This window comes from Neomonachus schauinslandi, chromosome 3 (genome assembly GCF_002201575.2).
Source record: "Neomonachus schauinslandi chromosome 3, ASM220157v2, whole genome shotgun sequence".
NCBI lineage: Eukaryota > Metazoa > Chordata > Mammalia > Carnivora > Phocidae > Neomonachus > Neomonachus schauinslandi.
The window spans coordinates 138,846,323-138,857,789 of NC_058405.1; the positions used below are offsets into that span (position 1 = coordinate 138,846,323).

At 41.8% G+C, this 11,467-nt stretch overlaps 1 protein-coding gene across 1 annotated transcript in view; it reads right to left on the bottom strand.

The window, feature by feature from the left end:
- The window catches only part of PDE11A (phosphodiesterase 11A), a 375,594-nt gene extending 364,361 nt beyond the window's left edge, over window positions 1-11,233 (bottom strand). Inside the window, exon 1 of the mRNA XM_021703017.1 lies at window positions 10,322-11,233. Coding sequence (XP_021558692.1) covers window positions 10,322-11,233 — 912 coding nt within the window. The remainder of the gene's footprint in view (window positions 1-10,321) is intronic.
- Between the last annotated feature and the right edge of the window lie 234 nt (window positions 11,234-11,467).

Genomic DNA, 11,467 nt, shown 5'->3' on the forward strand with positions numbered 1-11,467 from the left:
GATATGTATTATGGCCAGTAGATCCTGACAGTCTAAAATTCATTTAAAGCATTTGGTTACTTTACATTTTAAAGCAATCATTATCTATGTATAAGGCATCATGTATGTATGGTACTATCCTGCAATGTGACTGAAATTTGTTTTAATCCAGTATGGTAAGACACACTGACATGGAAATGATTGTCTTGAAGGAGGCAGGTTATACTCACAGATCCCTAAACACAGGAGGCAGGGCACACCATGGAGGGCCCTATGGGGAAGAACCAGAGTCAGGTGGGAGGCAGAAAGGGAGAGCGCAGAACATGGCCCAGAGCCTTTACTGGGGTTACCATGGGAAGAAGTTGCAGAGGCAGGGTAGGGTCCCTGGGTCAATTTAGTATTGGATAGTTTGAAGAATTTCAGCAGGCTCTGGACTCTAGGGGTGGTCCCTAGTTGTCTAGGACCCTGGGGTGACATAAGCAAAGGGATTCTGGCTTGGTGTGTGAGAGTTTGATAAAGGAGGTTGTTGGGGATGTGGGCTCTTTGGGGTGGTTGGTTAGTATATCACAGGCGCACTTGCAGGGGAGTCCTTTGCTATCTCTAGGAATTAGCTACCCCTAAGAGGGGCAGTCTTTGTAGGATCAGGGCCACCAAAACCAGAACATCAAGAATACGGAAAATAAGAAAATATGGTCAATACAGGTACTACCATATTTTAAATCAAAGTTTTCCTTTCATGCACAAGGACCTTTCCGGGCCAGGCCCTGTGAATAAACCCTGTTGGACTGTGCATTTAAAAATATGAATAAAGTCTTACATTTCTTACTTTACCCTTTTGAATATTCTTTCTCGTTACCTCATTAGAATCTAATACTGGTTTTAATAGATAGATCCTTACAAAATACTATGGGATAGACATGTCTGGACATATTATTCCTTTACTATAGCTGAAAACAATAAGGCAGAACTGGGAATAGAACTCAAGACTTCTATCTCCAAGTCTAGAGCATGTTCTATTACATGCTGATGGCTTTTACAGTTTAACAAGATGATTAGTAATTGACTAATTCATTTCTCAAATAAATGGGCTTAATCAGGTTGTTTAGGGAAAAAATTCCATTAACTAGACCAAAGTCATCTCATTCCTGTTAGGTGTGTTTGGTCTTGGCTGCCTCCTATGGAGTTTCTTCTGGGAAATAGCACATTGGGAATAAACAAAATTACTCGGACAGAACAAGACAGCCAAATACCAATATGGCATTTCCGAACTCATTTTCAACAGATTTCAATCACTATTTTCTATATACTGATGAAATTCAGTATTCACATCAAAGATGGATATTCCCACCTGACTTGGTCTCTACACACACTCACATTCCTGGTGAGTAAACTAAGAAATATCCTGATGACTCTGGATAGTCCCCATTTGGCTCTCCAGATGCTCTTACCACGTTTTACTGCTGTTCTGTGCCAGAAGACTGACTCCTATGAATCGTTGTGCCAGGGAGGACTCCCTTTGCCCTCTTGGTTTCAACCAAGCCTGGGTTAAACCACTGAGTGACACTGATAGGGGAAGAGGGTGTGAGGAGGATAACATTTCATGGCCCCCTCTCCTCCAGGTCCTGTTCGTCTGTGACTGCATTCCTCTCCCTCAGGCCACAGCTCTGGCTGGGTGGCCCCTCTCCCACAGCTGAACTCTCTCTCAGGGTTCCGGTAGTTGCACCCTCCTCTTCAGAAGTAGGGATGGTGGTTCATTTCTATATAACAAGGGTAGTTGTATGGTTTACCATTAGATACTTTGTTATTTCAGCTGGGAGGAGGGATGGAGGGGTGGTGTAGCAACCAGCCCAGTTTATTGATGCTAACTATAGGGAATAGAAGGGGAAGAGATAGCTCTCACTTGGACATGCCCCATGGACATCTAATAACCACATCTTGGAATGAGTAGTTTGTAAATGCAACCATCTCAAAAGTTGAATTTTTTTACACCTTTTAAGAGTATGTGAAGCGTAAGAAATGTAATCAATAAACTTGAAAGTGTTGGGGCGCCTGGGTGGCTCAGTCGTTAAGCGTCTGCCTTCGGCTCAGGTCATGATCCCAGAGTCCTGGGATCGAGCCCCACATCGGTCTCCCTCCTCCGCGGGAAGCCTGCTTTTCCCTCCCTCTTCCTCTGCTGCTCCCCCTGCTTGTGTGCTCTCTCTCTCTGACAAATAAATAAATAAAAATCTTTAAAAAAAAAAAAAAAGAAAGTGCAATGTTCCTGAAAAATAAATAATTACCAGGTTGGTCAATATAATCTCTCATGTCTGAAAGGACTTTCAGGGGAAAATTCTAACATCTGCAAGACCTTATCCTGGAAGGAGTGTTTTACCTTCAAGAAGTTGTATTGCATGAATAGGGGTAATCATGAGAAAACTAGAAAATTCAGTTAGCCAGAACAGTCATGCTCCAAGTTATGCTTTGGCCAGGAAAAAGTTGGAAGTGAGCTGTTGCTAGTTTAGTATTTGGCTAGTGGCAGTCTATTTTCTCCATATTTCCACATGGAATAAAGTAAAATTAAAAAATAAATAAATAAATATAAGTGAAGGGGGTGGGGAGACAGGGGCCCAGCAGTTACTATGAAGATTTGATTAATGCAGACAAGCAATTCAGATAATTGACCAGTTATCTGGGCTTCATAAGCCCTATTAAAAAAAAAAAATCTACAAAATCAGGTCTAAAGAGTAAAAGATGTGCTCAGGGGATGAATTTCCTGGTTTAGCTATGTATATGGCCTGTACAGGCTGAACTTTGTGCTTTAGAGGTGGTTGAACTGACCACATAAAGGGTGTATCAGTGTAACTACTCAGTTGAATAGATTTGCATGAATCCATATATGACCTACTGCAGAATGTGAAATGAAGAAGTCATGATCTTGATCTTGAGGAATTCATGGTCAAGAGGTCATGTAGTATCCAAATAGTTATAATACTATGAAAATAGAAAGAAGCACATTAAAGCATTACAGAATATCAAAGAGGGAGAAATCCTGCCTAGTTTGAGTGGGATGGGGCAGGGATTAGCAAGGGCTTCATGAAGTGGGGCTTTGAGGGGTGAGAGGATTTAAACTGGCAGAGAAAAAGAGAAGGCAAAGGGACAGTTATCAGTGTGCATATAATAGTTAGTGGTCAGTAGAGGCCACACTGGGGATGGTAGGCATGAAGGCTCTGCAGTCCAAAGATCTCCTTTTGAATCCCAGCTCTCTCACCACCTGAGTGACTTTGAGCAAATGATTCAACCCTTTTAAGCCTCAGTTTCTCCTTCTGAAGATGAGGGTGGTAATAGCTACCTCTGGGAATTGTTGAGAAGATTAAAAGAGACAATGCTTGCTAATGAGCTAATGCCCGGCTCATAATTAGTGCTCCATAAACAGAGTTATTGTTAATCCACAGTGGAGCTTCAGTTTCCCATCTATCATCATGCTTAAATTTTTAAAAAATTGACACCCTTAAAAAGCTCTCAAAAGTTCCTCATTTTTTCATTTAGATAAAAAAGATTCCTTGTACTAAATTTGCAGTAGCCTAAAGCTATATTTTATGATAGGAAACAGAATTTATCATTAATGTATAAAACCACTGTTCAACAGTCAATGAAACCAACCAATTAATAAGAAACCATTAGAATTATAGAAAATACACATTTTTTTTAATACCAGGAAGCCTTCTTTACTATTTTAATCCCCAAAATAAATAAAAATAAATTTAGCCTGAATGCCTGTAAATGGCCAGGAACCAACATTTCTCCCAAAATATTAGAAACCCAACCCACTCTCTTATGACTAAACAGCTTCCTTTATGATTCAAATTACACTTTCCAAAAGAATGTGGTTATATTGCAAAACACCACCCTTAAAATAAGTAACTAAAGTAGCAAGTAGTGGACGTCAAGGATCTTGTTGACTTTCCGGTAAAACGACTCAAAGCTATTTCAGAGGACAGCTTCAAATGACTTTTCAACACTATATTAAACATGAAACACTAACTTCCAAATTAAGCCAACCTTGTAAATAAACAGGTGACCCAAACCTCAGGAACCAAAATAAATTGGTCAGATTAGTAAACATTTAGCTTATGGGTTGGGAAAAAATTAAGTTAACCTTAGATTACCTCCCCATGATTCTGTAGGAACTGTACTTCTCTGTAATCTATCCTCATGTACAAAGCAGCAAATGCAATTTGTCACTGTGTTTATCATGATCATGTGTCTGTCAGGAAGAGGGGCTGAAACAGCAAATGTTTCCTGCTTGAAGCACAAGATCAATTCTGGTTCTGGGCTAGTGAACATGTTTGTGGGCTTAGGGGAATTTCTAAAACACTATGTGCAAGGCTGCAATAAGAAGTCATGTAACTCCTTTTAATACCAGTCTTGGGGTGGGAACAACATCTGCCTTTTAAGCAAATCTCAGCAACTCAATCACAGGACACATGTCTGTCAGCAGTGGCTCATCAGGGAATGAAGCGTACACCTCACTGAATTTTCTAGATATATGAAATTAATCCCTTCTGAAGCCAAACACATTTAAATGTAGTTATTTCAATGGAGGTTATTCTAAAATGAAATTCAATGAAAGTGAATTATAAAATATCATTATTCATATTCTTACTTAATACATATAATAAATATGTCAGTATAGTAGAATGCATTCTTAAATATGACTTTGTGTATAATTTTTGTTTGTTTTCCATCTCTTCTCATCAAGGATAAGCAATCAGCTCTGCTCCTTTCTTATATTAGGAGAAGGCAAAGCAAGATTCGAATGAGAAAATATGGAGAAAGAGTAATCCTGGCAGAAAGGATGAAAAGCACAGAAATAGAAGAGCACAGTCCAGGCACTGAAAATGGCACATAATGTAATTAGAATGGAACTGAGGCCATGTGAAAGGAAGCAGTAGACACTAGCCGAAATAAAACTGAACTCCACCTAACACTCAAAATGACTCAGACCCGGGGCACCTGGGTGGCTCAGTTGGTTAGGCTCCTGCCTTCGGCTCGGGTCATGATCCTGGAGTCCCGGGATCGAGTCCCGCATCGCGCTCTCTGCTCAGCAGGGAACCTACTTCTCCCTTGGACCCTCCCCCCTCTCATATACTCTCTCTCTCTCTCTCATTCTTGCTCTCTCAAATAAATAAATAAATCTTTAATAAATAAATAAATAAATAAATAAATAAAAATGACAGACTCAGGCCAGTTTCATGGACACGTGACTGGTGCCGTTGCCTAGGGGCCCCCTGCCTGAGGTTTAATGCTATGCTGTAGGAAACACTTAATAATTTTATCTTTGAATTTGTGCTAAGTGAAGGCCAATGGAACAGGGGCATATGACCCCAAATCTTGAAGCCTTAGCTCACACTCAGTCTTCATTCCCACTGCCTGCCCAGGACCAGTTCTTGGTCATTTATCCATCATGCTCTATTGTGTCCCAGGCCTCCCACCTCATCACCCTTCCCTTGTGACCAGGGGCTACAACCATGTCATCCTGGTTGAGTGAGAGGCCGCACTCCACATCTGCCATTGCCCTCTGCTCCTGGTTGGGATCTGGGTGGGAGTGTGGGGAGGGTCAGGTGCATGCCCCATGCCATCACAGAGAAGAGCAAGGCCGTGGTCATCCTCACCCACAGCTGGCAGCATTATGACAAATTAGGCAGGGAACTCAATGAGGGTCCCTTACCTACCCCCAATCCAGGCACAGAGTTTCTCAGCATGGAGGTTGAAATCACTAGGGTGTTGCATGTCTGCTGTGAGTTGAGGCAGCATACTCTTGGGAAGAGAAGATTAACTTCACCTCCAACCAGGCTCCTGCTTTACCATTTTGCACTACACTCCACAAATTGCATAACTGGCTCTACTTAGAATCTTTACTCACCCAGCTTCGTTTCCTGTTATTGATAACAGCAGCACCCTTCTCCATATCACCCAGGGCATTATCTTCCCTTCCTCTTAGCCCAACTCCACACCTGCAGAACATCTTCCATCTGTCCCCTGCTGCCCATTTGCACTGTCCCTGCTTTAATTCAGTTGTTCATCATGGCTCCACTAGATCATCATAATAGACTGTTAATTATTGCCACAGCTTTGAGCCTCCCCCTGTTCAATCCATTCAGCCACTGCCACCAGGTTACCCAAAACACCACCCTGATCCTACTAAAATGTTTTTAAGGGCTCCCTGTAACTGTTAGTCCCCGACTGTTAGTAAAATTCAAGTTCTTTAGTCAGGCATTCAAGGTTCTTTCTTCTTTTGCCCTCATCTTACTTTTGCATATTCGTTCTATAGCATGGGCAATACTCTGGCCAAATGAAACCATTCACTGTGCCCTATACACATTTTGTGCTTGCTCATTATTGTGTCTCTGCTGAAGCCATTTTACTACACCTGGATCATGACCCCCAAACCCACAACTGTCTCCAATGGTGAAATCTAACCCTTTTTTCACCTTGAATGGCACCTACTCCATGAAGTCTTCCATCATGAGGCCAGTCACAATGGGACTCCATTCTCCTCTGAGACTAATCATTTAGTCTGCAACATTTATTAAGTACAGCGCTTAGTATTTACTTGTTTGTGTATAGTATATGCCCCTCAAATATAAGTGTTTGGAGGGCAAAAAAGCATGTCCTTTCACCTTTGTATACCCACAGTCCCCCTACCCAGGCCTTAGGTAAAATGGGCGCTCAGTGTATGTTTGTTGGAACTAATGAATAAATGAAACTGTACTGTAAACAGATCAGTTTTCTGAAACCCTGGCACACCTGTAACCCTTCTGCGTCATCCCCTTTCCTCCTCCCAGTTCACCTAACAAAACATCCTGGCTGCTTTTCAGACCCAAAGCCCATCAAACACCTGTATCATCATTATCAACACTAACGAAAATATCATCTCACACTTTTTATTAATGTTTAAAGTGCTATATTCTGAATGCTCAGAATAATCTCAACGAGAACACCTGTTACTTGAGTGCTCTTATTTTCAACCTCTTGAGGGCAATTTTTTCATTACTATATTAAAGTGGGCTGTTTAATAACTTATAACTGTCAGGGGAAAAAAAGATAAATGGCAGTCACTATGATCCATACTGGATACGTAAAATGAATTTTTTTCCACTTGCAATTTTTTTTCTTCTAATTTCAAGTCTGTTTTTTAGACAAATTGAAGAAAGTAATGAAAAGTAATGAAATAAACTAAGGGGTTTTTTTGCTGTCAGAACTTGTATTCAACTTTTGTATTTCATTAAACAGTCTACTCTTGACTCCAGAATGTCTTGCTTATTATCATAATTTCATAAGTATCTTTAATGCTTTTCTCTCACCCATATCCTAAACCCAAGAAGATCATCAGCCTAATTTTTAAATGATTAAATTTTGAAACGTTGTATCATAAAAATTTCACCTCCCGAAGAAGAAAAAGAATGCTAGTTGAATCTGAGCAAGAAACACCTTAAAAACATAGTAGGTAATGAAAATCAAAGAAGATGGTTATATTTTTACAAAGAAACTTCAGAATGTTTACAGAGGATCAGAATTACAACAACACTGTGATAAAAGATCATACATTTGAAAGGTTGTCGGTTTTCATTAAGAGAAATCTATAAGAGTCAGAAATGGGAAGGATGGGGGGAAATGCTAGAATTTAGGAAGGATGCAGCATTAATACAACTCCATAAAAAATTATATTGCATGGGTTTCTAAAAGGAACAAAGCATAAAACTTTTGATAGGAAAGGATAGGGTCAAGTGTTATCAATCACATTTAGAGGAATCTGAAGTAGAGAGTTGAAGGGTAGATATTTCTACCTTCCTTGAATGTAAAGATGGTTCTAAAATACTTATTTAACGGTGGAACATGGCTCAGGGAAAGAGTAGGTTGGTCAAAATGTGCTGAGTCCACATCTCTCAGTCCCTGATCAAGAGAAAAACAATTGAAAATGAGATAAAGAAAAAGAATTCTAGCAGACTAGTATCATCGTTATCATCATAAATTGTTACCATTTCCTGAGCAATTGCAATGTGGCAGGTACTGTTTTAGGGGCTATAATGTGATACTCATTTTATTTTCCAAACAATTATTTTATCTTTGCCACATAGATGTTATTATTCCCATGTTGCAGATGAGGAGATTGAGACTTAGAGATAAAGAAATTCTCCCAAGGTCACACTAATGGAGACTACATATTATGGTACACCATAATAAAGAAAAAAAAAGCATTTTTTTTTGAAGAAGAGTAGCATTAAAAAATGAAGAAAAACACACCACGTTAAAAATATAGAAATATATAGTAGAAGCAGTGGTGAAAGGAAAGAGAAACTTTCTGAGAAACTTTTCTTCATTTCAGGTCGAAATGAAGACAAGGCATGACGCAGACAGATCTCAAATTCTCAGCCAATATCACACCCTCCCCCTACCTGCCTTTTGCCGGTCCTCCCAACAACCTGTCTTCTCTATAGCCATCGCTGCCACCCTGGGGACTCTCCTTTCCCACTGTCAGCTTCCAGATATCAAAGGCAACTTTGCTTTCATTCTGTCTTCAGAGTATGAGTAGGGCCAGAAGAAATATCAGCTGCTACAAACCCGATTGTCTGTAACTCTGATAACACCTCTAGCCACGATTCCAGGCAGCAGGAAGGCAAGTCAACTGCTGAGGAAGCTGGGAATTCTGCTCTGGAAGAAAAGGTGGTTATGGGGACAATATTAAATACAAGCTGGGAGTTGAAGGAGGAGAGCAAGAAATAAAGGCTCATAGAAATAGGAGAATATCAGCTGAGGAAGAACAAGAAAAAGTAAGGCAATGAAGAGAATAGAATGCAATTCTGGGTTCTAACAAGTGCCATCCAACTAGGAAGAGGTTTTTTGTTTTTTTGTTTTGGTTTTTTTTTTTTAGCCCAAACACACAATACAAATGTGGAAGGAATATGAAGGAAAATACTTTGTGATTGTTCAACTTCTTAAAGAATCTTCAACATTCCAATTATTAAATGTTTCCTTTCTTCCTATTTTCCAAGATCACAGAGAAAGAGACACTTGTGAAAGTTCATTCATTGGTTGCTTGACCTAAAACTATCAGTCTTCAAGGAGGGTATAATAAATAAGGCACCTAATCAATAACAAAAGGTTAATGAAGAGGGCATTTTGACAGGCATCCCTGACTATGAAAGTGTTATACTGACAAACACCTCGCAAAAATGTGAAACTTGGTTTTAGTCCAAGCCAGTCAATTTTCTATGTAAAATTGTCAACTTTCAGATGAAATGGAGAAAATTTTGCCCTCAGACTTCTTCCCACCACTTTTGCTATTCTGATCAACAGCTACCAAACTCTAGAGAAACAGGTAGCTCTATTAGACACTGGAAGAAGTGCTCATCAAATGACCACAAAACTTTCAATTCTTATGAACCCTGAAGAAGTCTCATAGAAAGCACATCCAGTTTCATCATGTTCAGTGAATAGATAATAAAGAAATTAGAATTGACTGGCTTTCGGATCTGGCATTTAATATCAAGTTCAAATTGCTGTGAAAATGAAAGGCTTAGAAATAGCAGAAAACAGCATGTTGGGTTTCCTTTTCCACTTGAAACTAGCAGGTTTACCCTGCTGATCGCCTCTGGAGTTCCTAAGAAAATTACCAATATTTGTTTGTTTCACAAACTAAAAACCTACATGCTCAGTCCTGTCAAAAGGTGACAGCAGAAAATGCTATATTCAAACCTCAAGATAAATAGTCCCTCTATTTGTCCAACCTTTCTAAACTCAGTAACAGAAACAATTAAAAAGGCCCACTCTTCCTCTGATTTTCCTCCTCTGTTCTTCTTCCCTACCTTGAAATGCATGCAACTTTAAGCTAAGGGATGTGAAAGTAGTTTGGTACTTTGTTTCCCGTCCAACTCTGAAAGAATGAAATTTATTACAGTCCCAAAAGACATCAGAGACACCAACATCCCATTTTCTTCAGACTAACACTAGTATTCTGGAGCAGACTTTTTTTTTCAAGCACCTCACAAATGCATTCTAAAACCATACAGTGATATTCTTAAAGATAAGGAATCTTGACAGAGAAACATGTGATATTAATGAGTGCAAAATGTAGTCCTTGTGATATGTGAACTGTTCACAAACCACTGTGTGTTTGGAAAAGACCATTACATCAAAGATGGTGTAGTAACATTCTAACTGGTCTAAACTCAGAGGGAATTTAAGTAGCAAGATTAGTATTGTAAAGAATCTAAATTAATGTGTTCCTGGATGCCAAAGGGTAACAGAAGGCTTAGCTTCCAAGCCAATGGGGCTCTGGAAGGGGGACAATGCAAAGTCCTACCTGGTAGGCATCAGGAATGTTGACCGTTTCTCCATGCTCCCCGACATAGCCAATGATGCCTTTGCCCCAGGGGACCTGCACCTCGTTTGAGTTCTCTGTGCTGCTGCAGGGCAGCAGTGGGGTTCCTGCATGCACATCAAAGAATTTGGAGACCAAGCTCTTCTTGCCAGCAGCTGCCCCCTCCACCAGGAAGAGAGAGCAGCGGTCAGCGTCCACCATGAGGCAGACAAAGATGAGTATCTTGTAGCTCAGGCTCGTAAGGTCAAGGTCATTGGAGATATCCTTGACCAGTTCCAGGAAGAACTGACGCTCATTATGCTTTTTGAGGTGGCACTTGTAGTCCATGGCCGTAGGGGGGTACTGAGGCAGATTCACCCTCGATTCCAGCAGGGCACTGAGAATGTGGGCCGTGGTGGGGGGCAGGGAGCTGGCCTTCCGGAGAAGTGCCCTCCGCCGCACACTGCTCAGGGGCTCCTGGGCCCGGGAGGTCACCTGTTCATCGTAGGTCCTGTTCACGTGGATGGCCTTGGAGCGAGCAAAACTCTTCCTGAGCTCTTTCTGAGAAGCTCTCCGCTGCAGGCTCCCATCGCCCCGGCTGCCACTGGCCCAGCTGGGACTCAGGGGAACCCCGCCACAGTCCGCACCACCCGGAGCGGGGTGGCTGTTGGCCGAGCTATCTGGTCCAGTGCCACCGCCAACACTACCGCTGGCTCTGCCACCACTGTGAGCCAAGCTGCCGGTGCCGGCCACTGCGGGCCTTGGGCCTACCGCCCCCTGACTCCCACCGTGCCTCTGCAGCCACTTCTCCATCATCTCCTGCTTCCCCTTCCGCATCAAGTAATCTTCAAACAACTCTGGGTGTCTGTCCAGGAAAGTTTCCACCTCCCCAAAGTCCAGGCGGGAGGCTGTCATGGTCCCAGACACAGCTTTCACGGCCACTCTACACTCGGACCAAACGTTTACCTACCCCAGCCCTCTAGCTGGTCCTGCACATGGCTACACCCACCAGTCTTCCCAGCTCCGTGCGAGCTCCGGCTGAGCAGAGGAATCTCAGCTGGGAGGGTCCCCTTCCTTCGGGCTCGGAGAGTGGCTGGCAAGAACCTCACCCCCTCGTCCTGCTACTCCTGCTCCGCACAGGTGCCCCCA